A 15,400-nucleotide genomic window follows, 5' to 3' on the forward strand; every position below is an offset into this window, starting at 1 on the left:
TTTGACCAACCATCTTCCATGCTACACAACATCTACACGTTTTTCTAAATGTGCTGCTTTTACGCAAAGTGAGACATTTAATAACATAAAAATGGTTACCATTTTGTTACTGAGGTTACCATTCTGTAACCTTAGTAGGAGTTCCTCCTCGCAGATTTTTTTCAGCTGACAATTGCATTACGATAGCTAGAGCCACCAGCTTTTTTTGGCTATCCAGATGAATGCAGTGTACATGTGAGTACAAATAGTAAAATATCCTGTAATAAATTCCAATGGTTGGATGCAAAATGAGAATAGTTGACCTGGCCACTGTTTAATAGGATACCCTAAACAGAAATTTCCTAATTTTCCTTTGTTTTGGCAAGTAGAAAGAAAGTTGTGTCTTTACCTTTAGAGACTACTCAGTGATACTAGTAGAAAAAGGAATAGAACAGCAAAATACCACAAATTAACTGCAACGTGCAGAGAACGAGCCAAAGCCAAAGCACATGTCTCAGGTTCAATATATGACACTACCCAACCATTTCCTAAACATCCTACTGGTCTCTACTAACCTAATACCTATTCTTACTGGCTTTAAATCCGTTCCCTAATCGAAAGGGCATCAGCCATACTGGGAAGGACTTATCACATGTTGCATGCTTTGTGTCTGTGGTTATCAACTAAAAATAATTTCTACTTACAAGTCACTACTGTCAAATCATTGTCTGATGGGAGCTGACAATCTCACAGATAGTAAAGTACATCATAAAGTTTCTTGTCTAGAACTTGTCTAGAATAAAGACTTTCTCTTCCCTCAGTGAGGGAAATTATTTGAAATAATTTCTTTTTCTGTTTTCCGCCCCCCCCCCCCCCCGCCTTTTTTTTCCCCCCAGTGGAAATAAATTGTGTCAAACGATGGTGAAGAAAGTTCACCTGCGTGTAGTCTTGGCTGACCTAAAATCAACAGGAGTTTTATTCTGACACTGATAGGGAGAAGATTTCCTCCCCTTCTTCTGGGAATGTTGTTGGAAGAGAGTAGAAAAGCTCTATTTTGACTGAAGAAAGAGTAACACCCAGTTCTACAGAGTGACATGTGTAACTTCTACCGCACAATGAATGCCCCCTGTTTTGCAGTGCACATGCATACTCAATTTTGTGCGTGTACAAAATCCTGTTGTAACTTGTGAAACTCATGTAACACTGTTGCCATATACTGCACTTCCATACTGTAATCAAAGTACAGTCAAAGTGGTCTATCCTTCTTTCTGGAGAAAATGGAATTTCTACCAGCAATAATAACATTTATTATTTGATGCTTGACAGCTGTCACCATTGAGATACTCCTTCTTTATAACTGACAATTACTTTCCATTACATCAGCAGTAGTTTAAAGGCTGTCATTTTTGCCATTTCCTATCTTGGGTAAAAAAACGTGACAAAACCCCCCATGTCACCACTGTTGCCTTAGTAGACAGCCTACAACAATTCTGCTCCTGACGCCATGTCCTTAAAGACCTCTGCAATTAAATTACTTTTGGCAGGCTATTATGGGCATGTAGCGGACCATGATAAACAACAACAAAAAAATGATGCTCACACCAACCTCAAAACTGCCTGCAATTTTGATATGAGTCAATGAACTTTTAAAAGACTAACTTATCCTAGCAGCTTTACAGAAAAGAAGACCAAAAGAGCAGCCATTCTTCATTAGAACATGAGCCTGTCAGTCCCAGATTCTTGTCTCCAAAGTGACTAGTAGTGGTCATTACAGAAAAACTACCAGAAAAAAGGCTAGATCTTGTTAGTTCCCAGCATGAAGAATCCCTGCCCAAGAGGTGCTTTTGAACCTAATTTCCATACACCTGAGATCTCAGTACCTGCTTAATCCTCTTTTTTTAGCCCACTTATACTTTTGGTTTCTGTTATATTCTGTAGTGGTGAGTTCCAGATTTTAATTGATCACCGTGTGGGAAAATAGTTATTTTTGCTTACTTCAGCTCTGTTCCCAAATAACTGAACAGGGCATACCCTCCTACTGACATTACTACCAACATTATAAGAAGTAATGAATTTTATATTAGGATGATTCAAGTCAGAATAACTTAAAAACTGGTGATGGCCCATTACACCAGGCAGAAGTGGAGACCATTACGCAGACAGGACAGGATATCTACAGAATTCCACTTCCCACCGGCAAATTTGCTTTGCTCAGACTCTTAAAAAAATGCCTTTTGAAAACTTCCATAGTGGGTGTTTAATGACAAATCCCCAGGCCTCTCCATGCTAGATGCTTGTTGAATACTTGGTCCCCTGGGATACAACTAATTTCAGAATATTTCCTCTCTTTCCAGATTCTGACAATGACAATAACACACAGGCTGCACTTGAGCTTCAGTTCACACTGGAAAAACCGTTATGAATGTTTTTTGCTACTGAAGAAAAAAAGAAACCAGGAAGAATTCAGCTTGACACCACCAACCAGCCTCTATGGTATGGAGAAATGAGGTCTAAGTAACTTGGTAGGCACTGCAGAGAACAAGCTCAGAAGCAATTCTGTCCCACCTGATGCACTGGTAAGCTTAGGACTACTGTTGTGTGCCTCAGGCAGTGTGGTCTTCCTGGACACATGTGTGTCTGCAGAGGAGAACAGCAGCAGTTTTTGGAATGTGGCTGCTCTTGCAACTGAGAAGAGATGATGACCCAGGGCCCAAGACAGGTTAAGAAGGGCACTGGGCAGCTATTATTTCTCATTTATGGAGATGTATGGGCAGCTGGTGTCCTTCTCCCACCTGGTATGCCTCATCCTGCAGCTTCTGCTTCAGGTACTCCTCCATTTTCAGTTCGTTCTCCAGCTGGCGGACAGAGTCATTCTCATAATTTTCATCATCTGCTCTGACATAGGGGTCTCCATCTTCTGTAACCCTAAAGACAATTATTAATAAATAGCCTCCTGAGATGAATGACAGACTCAATAAACCTTCCCTCTATTGTAAGCTATGAGGAGAGTGGGATACTTTTAGTCCAACCACATACACCATTGGTTAGAATTTTCCTGGCTGTGGAAAACACTTCTGCTATTTCCCCTCTCCAGTGGTCTGGTATTGATGAAGTAGACCAAAGGGCATATTCTGCTGAAGGAATCTGGGGGTACAGCCACACGGAAACAAGTAACAGTAGTTCTCAATAACTTGATACAAAGAGGCTAACTAAAAATAACCAGAAAGATGCCTGTTGTCTTTGATAGGAAGATTCAGGTTCTGAAAATAAATTGGTTTGTTGATCAATTGAGTTGGTCAACAAAAAGCATTTTGTCTTTTCCATTTAAAAACTTCCCTTTTTTTCCAGTGGGCTCCAACAGGGCCCTCAGTCTACATAAGCAGGGAATAGGACTGCAGGGCACATAAGGGAGCACAGCTGTCCCACAGCCTCCATGCTGGCCGAGTGTACCCGACTGGATGTGAGACAGCTCACTCCTGAGGGCATCCTAAGTTCTGGTCCTTATTGTTTGCAGAGCTCACTACTATCTAGCTGTCCTCACTTGGATTTAAGCTTTTTTTTTTTGGTAATCAAATAGTTGAGAGGGAGAGAAAATATTATATGCTGATTACTGTTTTCAGCAGAAAAAGAATGAGATTAAGAAGATGAATCAAGCATGTACCCACATGTCACTGCGGATGGAGCCGGTGGCAGCACCACTGTGGATGTACCCTGGCTTCCGGGCATGGATCTGCGCGAGGAAAGCCTTCTCCGATGTTGGAGATGGAACAAGGTCATCAAAATGAGTCCGTCCAAATTCAGAATCCACATTGCTTTCTGTCTCGCTGCCCACTTCTGTGAAGCAAAAGGTGACACATGGTGACACTTTCACAGGAGTAAGTATATTTGCCTACTTCTCTAAGCCTTTCTCTGCCTTTCCAAATGAGAAAACCACCTCCTTATAGTGAATAACATTATATTATTCTACATATATCTGTAGAGCTCATAGTTTTCTGGTGGTGGGACAGAATAGTGAAGCTTTTGCTTATTTCGGTTATCAGGTAGGATATTTTAATGAGAATACTACAGACTGCGTTTTACAACAGGTCCTCTAGGTCCTATACTGAATGCAGTTTCTGAAGAGCAAAATCCCACTCCACATGAAATCACAAACAAACTTCTGAAAGTTTTCACTGTATCCAGCTGCACCTCTGCGTCCATGGCTCTTAGAACTGCTGTATTCCTGAAGCTGTTATGTAGGGGTTTTTCTTTCTAAAACCATTAAATCTTTGAAGATACATTACACTGCTTTTTTGTTGGTTTATATTTTCCTACTTCCCATTTTTTCAAATATATGTGAAATATCAGTGTAATGACTCTCGCTAGCCTCACTCACCAGAATTTAGTTCTTTTACCAAAGAAGACATGGTGTTGGTGATTGAATCTGCTGCCACCAGCAAATCATTTCTTAAGTTTCGTCTTGCACCTGAAGCAAGAGACAAAGCACAGTGTCACTATTCTTCACAAGACACGTTTTCCTGTTGAAAGCAGTTTTAACCCTTTTGAAAGCTGCCATTGTGATAACTCAGGGTATCAAAGTCCTTACGAGGGACGCGTGCAGAAGAGTTCTCTGCAGAATGGCCTCATTTACTTATGCTGTATGCAAGAGCAGAAGCCTATCCTCATGCTTCATTTAATCACAATGCCGGATATGTGGAGCTTATTCATTGCCATCAAGCTCGCATTTGTGTGGTGACACCAGCAGACCAGGCCTGGAAGATTAAATCCAGCGTGAACTCATTTACAATGTCTGTGGGGGAGGAGGGAAGAAATGAAGTGTTTTCTCCAAGTTCCCACAGCTTTGTTTAATGACACCATTATTGCCAGGTATTTGCCAGATAATTATGGCAAATGTTGAAGAAACATACTTGACCTCATCAAGACTGATAGGGATTTTTCTTCTCTGCTCCCTCTCAGCCTCTCTTGCAGCTCAAGGACTTTCTTTTATATTTCATAATTTACTTTTTTTTTCTCTCTCTCTCTCTCTCTTTTTTTTTTTTTTTTTAATAAAGGAAGCACTACTGCCTCTCTAAACAGCCCTAGGCTGCTTTTAAACTCTTTCTAATAATGGACCTAGAAGTGCTTCCCTGCTGAATTTGGCAATATTCCCTTAACCATCAATCATGAAAGATTCTTGTGAGCTGCATGAAATACTCCTTCCCTAGGAGCAGGCTGTGGGTAACGCGTGCTTAACTCCCACAAATCCCAAACATAGCTCCTATTGTAGCTGAATAATCAATATATCCCACAGAATCTCTAATCATCCAGTCTGGATTATTCACAGGACTTGGCAGGATTCGACTGCTGTAGATTCTTTAAAACCGGCTGAATGTAAAACAATAGAGTTTAAAAAGTTCCTCAAATACTAAAGAGGTTGTTTTTTTTAATAGATCCTTAATATTATTTAATATATCCTTAATATTCTTACTGGAATGTAAAATAAAGTAGTTAATCTCTGTTTTACACACACACAAACACTCAGAAAGCCACTCCCTCTCTAAAGTCTTCTCAATTTTGTATCTCTGAACTATTGCAAACCCTATGAAAGAAGAAAAAAAAACAACCCAAGAGAAACTGTGCTTTAACCATGGCTTATCAGCATTATGTGTATATAGGCAGATCTCTGTTGGTGCAGCACAGAATGGAGCCGTAAAATCTCAGCCCGCCCCCCCAAAGTCATATGTCAAGATGTGACAGAACGGCTGGCTTCAAGCCTTTGGCTTTGACCTTCCCATCTAGAGAATATGTTAAATAATAACATAAAGCTAGATATTTATCAAATGCCGCTGTTTTTAAATGTGATCGCTTACCTTTTTATATTGCTTTTTATCTTGAACAGAACACATTTATGTACTTAAAAAGCATTTGCCTGAGGCAGCCTTGGTATTATTTATGGGTATTTTATTTTGGCCACTACATTATTTCTCTTACTCTTAGGTCTGGAAAAAAACTGCCCTATAACAGTATAGGGGTTAGTGGTCCATATTTTTGCCTGTCTCGATTTTTTTCACAGCGGAAAGAAGCAAAATAGGTCTTGCCTGTTTCTTTTGCCATGGAAAATGAGATATCCAGCAACCTGTTATGCTGGGACTGGGAATTATGCCCATGTTCGATACATGAATTGACTAGCAATTTCATAGAAAGTTCTTGATTGCATTATAGATTCAACCTTGTCTTAAGATACACACATGGACACAATTCCCATGAAAATTAAGGGGAAGGGTGCATGAAAGGGCTGAACTGGGCTCCTGGGAACAACACGCTTCCACTGTAGCAGAGGAACTCCAAAGCTCCACTTATATTTGGTTTGTATGAGGGAAGCAGGGAAAAAATTCATTCAAATAAAAGAATTGATGTAAATATTGTAGGAGACAGCAGATTAGAAAAAGAAGGAATATTTCTTCCTTTAGATCACATAGACTTTCTTTAGTACTTAACAAAATCGCTTAATCTGTGGTCTTAGAAATTCAAAATAATTTAAAATTTATTGGTACTTGACAAGAGTGGAAAGAGGAGCGAGAAACATGGTGCAGCCTATGGCAGTTTTCTGGAAATACAAAGGAAAGGTTCACCTAGACTTCCAGACTCAATTCCTGTCTAATCTAGCTGGACCCTTCTCAGAGGCCCAAAGCAAAAGGACAAGGGACAACTGTCATGAGTTGCATCAAGGGATGTTCCAGTCAGATACAAGGACAAAAAATTGACACAGTAAGCATGCTCAAACACTGGAACAGAGGCTGTGGAAAATGCATACCAGGAGTCATCTAGAACACAACTAGTTAAGGTCCTGAATGGTCTGATCTCACTTTGAAGCCCTCTTTCTTGGAGCAGGAGGACATAGTGATTTACAAGAGCCCTTTCCACCTGAACTAATTCAATGAGTGTATCATCTATTCCTAGCAAAGTCTTTATTTAAAAGCAAACACACTGACAACACCTTGCTGAGGTCAATAGCAATTCTTCTTCTGATTAACAGAGCACTGATAACTGCTCTGACCCTCTTGCATCAAAATTCCCTCTTACCACGAAATCCATTAACTAGTATCATTGTCCAGTTTCTGCTTACCTGCTCACTTTGACAACAAAGTCTGATGGCAGACAAAGTTGATTTTCAATGGCAAAACACAATTGTTGCAGATTTTTTGTATTTTGTTTTGTTTCATTGCACGCAACTCAGAAGCTCAAGTTCATTTAGTCATTAACCACAAGAAATAGCAGTTCTTCAAAGAGTCTCCGAGTACCTCAGAGAAGCTAGTAATGAGACTTACTTTGTGCAAAGGCTTCCTGCACATCTCCTCCCACCCCGGTCAGAGAGTCCTGAGGTGCGTGGGTTGGGGTAGAGCAGGCAGAGGCAGACCTGATGGGCATTGGAATCGGTCGACTGATAGTGTGGCTGGGTGAGGAACGTGGAGAGCCTGCCCCTTGGGTCTGCAAAACAGTCACGAAGGGTTAGACAGGGTTTTACAAGAGCCCTTGCCTGCTATCCTTGTCCCCCATCCCTCAGCTTAAAGGCGTCATGCTGTTTGTAGATCATTTGGGTAATGTTAATTTTGCTAAAATATACTGAAGTCAGCTGTTAGCAGACAGCAAGGCTTCTGTGTAAAAAAATATTAAGTAGGAAAATATGAGTCAAGATCTGACTTCCTTTAAGCATGGGAAAATGTCAGGCAGCTAAATTAAAAAAAAAAACCAAGTTAATAAGCATCAAAATACAGACCTTTTCTCTGCCCTCTTCCCTCTCTCACCCACCCAGTTCGCATGCATGTTTGACAAAACATGAGCCATTCAGGCTGTGGGAAGGGAAAAGATGCTGGCACTGACGTGGCTTTCAGCCTGGGCAAGGGACTGAAACGGCTCCTTTCATCAGAGCGCTGCTGTGACAGCTGATCACAGCCCTGCCCTCTGCCTCCCTGCAGGAGAAGTTCAAGGTACATGTAACGTCTCAGTCTCGTCAAGTCTGACGCTTGCAATAAATAATATAGCTCTATGCTTTTTATTCAGAGCTAGAGAACTATTTTAAGCCATTATTAAATCATACACTATTAAATTGTTCACTCTACAGGATATACTCAGGCACTCCCAAATCACTGTGGGGACAGGGCAATATAAATTCCTGCTATGGGTTCAGCTGCTGGAATTGAAAATGTTTTAACACCAGTCATATAAAATGTCATGCTGTTAGCACCTCACAGTTAGTATCACTTAGCTGAAATTCAAGCAGACTTTACGAAATAGTAATTTTTGCAAACACAGCTGGGTGAGTCATACCAAGAAACACAGTGCACTTTTCCTTGACTGTTTCAAACCCCCTGGGAATGTGTATCGACGTAAGGAAAAACAAATGCAGGAGCCCACACCAAACTGCACACGGCTTTTGACTGGAAACCTGTGCTTGGTACATGCCAAGGATGGAGGTAGCTTGAGTGCTGTTAAAGGGGAACTACAACACATACGCCAGGTTGTTTACAGTGAAAAGTAACCTGAGGGCTGGTGTCTCCCTCACCCTGGGTTTATTTTGAGAATTCAGAAGGATTTCTTAACTCTTCCCATGCATTTCTTTTGACTTCTATAGTGGCTGCCACTGCAGCCCTGATATAGTTTGGCAAACATGTTCTAAAGACGACAGTTTGCTTGTTGCAGGAGGACTGCAGCGTCGCCCTTGAAATTTTTATACATTCCTGCCTGGACCATAAATAATGTATCAGAATACTAAGCTACTTGTTCTTTTCTCCTATCACCCCCTTCTAAGAGACATTATCACCAGAGAGACATCAAGGGCAAATTAGGTTTATGAGGAATAAGCACATTACTGATGGGAGAATGGAGGATTTAATACTTATCATTTCTTTAATGATCAGTTTTAGAACATTTAAATGATGGATGAAAGGGAAGTCGAATACATAAGGGCCAGATGCTCTCCTGTTTCTGGAATCGTCTGTACCCACTCCAGCAGAAATGCAGATCTCTAGTCCTCCAGAGGCAGGGCACAGAGAAACCTGGAGATGCTCCAAGGTCCTCAGAGGTTGCACCCTGTGCCACACCAGGCAGGGGATCAGGGGGGCTACAGTTGTCTCCTTTCATGTCCCAGCACGGGATGCTTCAGCCTCTGTGAAACAAATTTGCGAAAGAATTTCTGGTTCCCAGCCCACTCTGTCACTTGTCCTTTTTCCTCAGCTCCCCTTTGCCTTTGATCTCGGTTCTGGGGAACACCAACAACAGTGGGAACTTTCAGAGAAAATGAAAAAAACAAACAAAAAAAGGACAAAATTTGCTTCCTATAGTCAAGTCACATTTAAGGAATGAACTTCAGAATAGGCATTTTATTTACTAAAAATAACAGATGCCTGCCAGTATTTCTTCACTGGAATTTTCCCACAAGAGAAATGTAAAAGCTGCTGCACACCAGTGCTTACCCTTGTGTCTGCTTTGCAGCTATGACTGAGATCTTGTGTTTATGACAAACAGTGCTCTCTTATCTGTAGCTTTCAGTGTTGGAACAAACTGGGAAGCACAGGGACATGAAGCATTTGGAGCCCCCTGTCCAGTAGAATACCCCTCTCTTTTTATACTATTTGGGCAGTATCAGACAGGGCTGATGAACAGCAAGTTGAAACAGGAGGATATTAGGGAATGCCTGATTTCAGAGAGGTGAACACTTCAATTATTTTTTACTCATCTAGATCCACCTCAGCCCAAGTTTGTGGGAATGGAGTGTTATTAGGATTGGATTGCTGCTTAGTGGTTAACAGGAGAAACATGGTTTTCACAGGCTAGATCTAGTGGCCTGAAACATGCTATGATAATCAGTAATGACTTTTTGGTAATCTCGGCAGAGAAACTGAGCACTGAATTGCTCCCAGACCTCGGCAGCCCCACCAGCTGAGGACCGAGGCATGCTGAAAGGGGAGCTACCATGGCCACCATGGATACATGGATGGCTTCAGCTTTTATGTTTTCCTTAGTTGCAGCTATCAATATTCTTGTGTCTCTTATTTAATGTATTTTATTTAATTCACCATCCCTAGCCAACCTGCTATGGATTTTAAGTTAACCCTTGCTAGACAGGAAAATATTTCCCACTATCAACTGTCATGCATGCTTAGGAGAAAACGCTTGACATGAAAACTGGCTTTACAGGAGCTTTAGCCCATTGCTCCCTCTGCTGGAATTGAACTGGGATGACATATGGGGAAAGCCTGTCTCACAGCCTCATCAAATGACACGGATGCGAAGAACTCATTATCCCTTCTCAAGGAAGGGCAGGAGAGAAATAGAAAGTTCATAAGCATTAGATGAATTGCCAGGCTGCTCATTCCAATTGAATTCCTCCAGAAATTAATTTAATCCTGTTTCTCTCAACAGGTCATGAAATGGCATAGTGTAATGGGGATCATTTCATGGAAATTGTGAGAGTAATATCTTAGCATCATCACCTGGTGTTCAGTGAGGCTATTACTCTCCAAAGAAAAAAAATCATATCTCATAATAGCCTGAAAATGCGCTTTCACTTACACTGTCCAGTGAACATTTCATATGGTAGGGAAACTCTCATCATGTTGGAAACCTCTCTTCGTGAATGGAAGACCTTTTAATACTGCTACGCAGAATCAAAAAGACGACCCCTACACAAAGGTTATGTTTAGTCATATGTTTTTTTTTTTGGTGCAACAGATTGATGGTCTGCAAAAATCAGCCAAAATGTTAGTTTTATGAAGGTATTACCTAGAAACTCTGCATGCTTTACCATAGACAGAACACATCAGACTTGAGACTACTGCTGATGAAAGCAAGAGGAAGCATGTTTTGTTAAAATGAAACATTTTTATTGGATGCATAAATCAGACTGCTGTCTGAAAAGAGCTTTTTTCAGCCTAATATCTTTCCAAGATCCATTTCAATACTAAAAAGCTCCAAAACAATCAAATCGTCTAAAATTTACTGTTAGTAATATAAATACTTGCCCTTTTCGACCTAGGTTGCAGAAGCCATTTAGAAACTGCAGTAGTTTCCTGAAGGCTCATGGAACTGTTAGGATCAGTGCTGACATTAAAAGATGTGCAACAATGCCCTGACTTTTTGTGGATGAAGTGGGATTTCGAACTCATTTTTCTGGTCTACTTCAAACTCAGTTGTATTTTTCTTACAGTTCAAAAATTCTTATTGCATTTTCAAAATGTTATCTATGGTAGAAGTGTCCTTTAATTCATATTCTAGGTTGGTTTCACAACATTTGGGTGGTGCTTTCCATATTTTATGTGCTCTTATTTAGAGAAGTGAGAAAAAGGTCAAGACTCCTTATAGCCATAACTCACTTCCTAGTGGGCTGAGATGTTTAATTGTGAAAATTGCTCCAAGATACTTGAAAATAATATGTGAAAGAATTGCAAAATATTAATTCTGGTCAAAAGAACACACACACATTTCAAGCAAAGGAAGTAAAATACATCATAGGAACACAATCACATTTAGGAGTTAGTGAGGCCTCCAGTGAGAAGGTAACTTACTACCTGTTTCAATTCTTCTTCCTAAAGAAAAAGAGGATCAGCACATGAGATTAGCTGCGATATAAACGAAGGACAGAAAACAAAGCCAAATCTGGAGTACAAGGTTAAAGGTACAGTCAAGATAGTTGAAGGTATGTGACGAGGTTATGGTCCTACCCCTGCACACATTGAAACACCAGAACAGTGCAAAGTGTGCAGAAAGGTACTGTCATTTCCTACCCCAAATTCTCTTTGTCCAGGCAGTGCAATGACAGCAGGCAGCCCTGACTGCTAGTTGTAGCACTGCAGCATTTCATAGGTAGAGTGAAAAGTATCCTGTCTACTCCCAGCTCCCAAAACTCTGGTGGCTACTTGGTGGGCTCTGCTGCTCAGGTGCCACCAATTCCTGCATCGTGGCTGCAGAAGCCTATGCCTGAGGAGATGCAAATGACATAAGGGGTCAAACTCATCCTTTGCTGCAAATACATGTTGCTAAATGGATTTCAGTGAAACTCTTTCTGCTTTTATCAGAACCATATTTGACCCAAGTTGCACCGAATTTCCATGCACTCATTTTATCTGGCATGGCCAACAACAAAACAGACTCTTATACTATTCAGAGAACTTTCTTCCAATGTGAATTTCTCGCATCATCTGTCCTGACATCAGGTAAAATAGGGCTGGAGTCTGCAAATAAAGACACATTTTCCATCTTACCCTAGTCTGTCTTAAAAATGCACATGCATTTTGATATTTCCATTTTTAACCGAGATCCTTCGTTGAGACATGTTTCATCTGTTTAACAAGGGCTTGTTTCTGTATTTTTGAAAATGATCAAGTGTTGTTGGGAAAGCGTCTCTAAGATCCGAGAGTTAGATGTCATTGTCAAAGGGCACGTCTGACAGAACTAGTAACTGAATGGGCAAAGTTAAAGGAACTAGCAAAAGCAATTCTGTACTGTCAGCTGGAGTAGGTAATAGTGTACAGTGCTCAGTTGCTTTTCTCACAATTATAAGTTAACTCATTTTAACATGTTGGTTTGTTTCTTTTCCATTCACTCACTCACTCACTCACTCACTCACTCACTCACTCACTCACTCACTCACTCACTCACTCATTCATCTGATGTCCTCAACAGAGAAAACTCTAAAACAACCTGAAACTGCACCACAAAATATTTTGTGTTTAGAAATTGCTGAATGGCTGTTCCAGAGATTGCTTGCCTGAAATCCAGAGGTGTGGCCAAACCCTTCCACAAAAGAGCAAAACAGGACTGTATTGCATGCTGTAGTATTATTTAAAGGATTGTACTAATTCTTCGGTAATTCAGAGCCTGTCTCTGATGTTCCATCCATTTAGCAGTAGGTGACAATGATGATGCAGTGTTACTACAGGAACAACATCACCTGAGCACCATTTGAAACCCCTGAATTGAAAGAACAAGGCAAAAAATAGAAAGGGAAAGGAAAAAAGCCAAACTTTATGGGTGGAAATAGTCAAGTTCTGCAGAATTCAGTGGTCATATCTCCTTCCTCTCCTCTCTGGCTTCACTCTGCCTGTTCTCCTTGGTAGTATCAGGTGGAGCTCCTTACCTTCAGCAGTTTCATAAGGCTTTCCAACTGAACCATAAGCTCCCTCCGGCTTTCCTGGAGAGCAGACATCCTCTGTTCCAGCTCATCCTTCCGCTGTCTGAGAAACAAGCAGATCCGGTCAGAGCTTACCCCTCACAGCGTCAGCAGCTTTTAACTGCATCATTTCCCCAGCCCGACTATGAGGTATGTGCCTGTAGACCACAGGAAAGCAAACACACTGTATGAATTCAGCAGAGTGCTTAGAAACAGGGCTACATGAAAGCTAGGGAGGTTCCCTCATACTGAGAATATTCATGGGACTGTGGTGATAGTGATTAAGTAAAAGACAGCCACTGACACAAATCCTTGAAATGGCTTCAAGCGGCATCAGGGGAGGTTTAGAGTGGTCAGGCACTGGAACAGGCTGCCCAGAGAGGTGGTAGAGTCGCCATCCCTGGAGGTATTTAAAAGACGTGTAGATGTGGCACTTCAGGGCATGGTTTAGGGGACATGGTGGTGTTGGGTTGGCAGTTGGAGTTGATGATCCTAGAAGTCTTTTCCAACCCTAATGATTCTATGATTGTCCAAAGAACAAATGATGTTCAAACAAATTTGGGTTATATTCCCTTGTGGGGATGTCTGGCAATTTTTGTCTTTGGACCTCTCTAGTCAATAACCTCTCTAGCTGTCAGGAGAAATTAAAGCCATGCCCTGAAGGACAGGAAATTACAGCAGGGACACTGAACAGAGTGAGATATGAGAGAAGCTAAGATGGTTCAGAAATTCAGCCAGAAAACCAGAGCAATCTGCTTTTGTTTCTGTATTTTTCTGAAAGCAAGAGTAAAACTATCACATAGTGGAGAAATAACTGCTTGAAAATAGCTCTTTGGACTCGGACAGCAGTGCTGGTCCTGTGACAGTGTGAATACTGAGCCATTCCAAGTGTGACAGCCAGCCTGTGCCCACAGAAATGGGAACAGCTTTGATTCTGCCCAGCTCCACTGCACAGGACAGGGGTTCAGCACTTGCACATGTTCAAACACTAAATCGTGTGGGAGGTCCCCGCACAAATACAAAATAAAATTGTGGCCTTCTGGAAGCTATGATGTAATTAATAACATTACTGTTGAAAAATATACATATTAGGTTTATTTTATACACTGCTGTGTTGCAAATAACATAAAACCACTATGTCATTAGCCTTGTGCTACCTACAAAATACGAGAATTTCATCCTAAATGGAAAAGCACCAGAGCCAACAAGTACATTTCCTATATTCAGGGAAATATGAAACCCTGATTTTGAGCCTTCTCTGTAAGTGAGCATTTACTGATATAAGCAACGCTGATTTCTACAGGATTGTTCATGTGTGCTATCTCTCACCTATACAATAGGATCATATAGTAACACTGTCAGGTTGTATTTACTCTTCTGGAGGATTAATCTGTTTTCTGCTACAAATTGCCTGTGCTGGCTTTGCTTTTCCAGCCGTGTAATGGTTGGAAATGCTATGAACTGTACAAAGGCAACTGAGCCTAATAAACTGCTAAAAAATAATGGTACCCTATCCATGTAATTCAAAGTGGCAGGTCCTAGCACAGAGCTCTGCTGGGTTTTAGACTCATTCTACAGGGAGAGAGGATCTAAGCAGTGTGCAGTGTTCAGACTGCTCCTCTGACTTTTTTCTCCTGCTGTACTCCAGAGAAAGATTTTGGAAGTAACGGGCTTTCCAACCTGTCTCCGAGGCAGCACTGCTAATGTGAAGGAATCCTGTGTTCAGAACCTCATTTCAGCGGGTCTGCGACACTACAGCAGCTCGTGAAAGATGCTGGGACAGGTACTCATAACATAATATAGAGATGCCAGCATTTCTATATTTTATATGAACTAAATTGCCCTCCTGCCCTAATTGCTTCAAGCCCCAAAAAACTGTGCGCTTGAAGTAAATCAGTGCTGCTGTTCCTAGTCCTGCTGTTTTATACATGATAAGAACAGCCTTGTGACACCTTAAGTGTCTAGGAATTTGAGGTGGTGTCAAATTTCCACAGTAAATCAAAAGCCAATCTTTTGGCTTTCAAGTGGTGAACATTTTAGAAGGTGCGCAAAGCAGTACAGACCCACAGATTAAGTTATTTCCTACCTCTGACACTGTATATTAAATCAGAAAAGATAATTAAGGAACTCAGCATCACTGCCTGAGGGGTATCCTCTGTTAGGAAATTCAAATATGGATACTTTGCTTTTAATGTGTACGAAAATTGAAAAGAGGGGAAATTTAAGTACTCAGTCTGCTAACACTGCACAATCATTTGGGTTTTAATTTTTTAA

At 41.0% G+C, this 15,400-nt stretch overlaps 1 protein-coding gene across 15 annotated transcripts in view; it reads right to left on the bottom strand.

Annotated features, from left to right (window-relative positions):
* Positions 1–15,400, bottom strand: part of DTNA (dystrobrevin alpha) — a 241,755-nt gene that overhangs the window by 11,755 nt on the left and 214,600 nt on the right. For 11 of the 15 annotated variants that reach the window (XM_064442765.1, XM_064442763.1, XM_064442766.1 and 8 more), the window contains 5 exons: positions 13,094–13,190; positions 7,287–7,446; positions 4,355–4,444; positions 3,645–3,813; positions 2,772–2,904 (listed from right to left, as the gene is read on the bottom strand). In XM_064442765.1, coding sequence (XP_064298835.1) covers positions 2,772–2,904; positions 3,645–3,813; positions 4,355–4,444; positions 7,287–7,446; positions 13,094–13,190 — 649 coding nt within the window. The other 4 variants (XM_064442776.1, XM_064442775.1, XM_064442773.1 and 1 more) reach the window with 1 other exon arrangement.

This window comes from Phalacrocorax carbo, chromosome 2 (assembly GCF_963921805.1).
Source record: "Phalacrocorax carbo chromosome 2, bPhaCar2.1, whole genome shotgun sequence".
Lineage (NCBI taxonomy): Eukaryota > Metazoa > Chordata > Aves > Suliformes > Phalacrocoracidae > Phalacrocorax > Phalacrocorax carbo.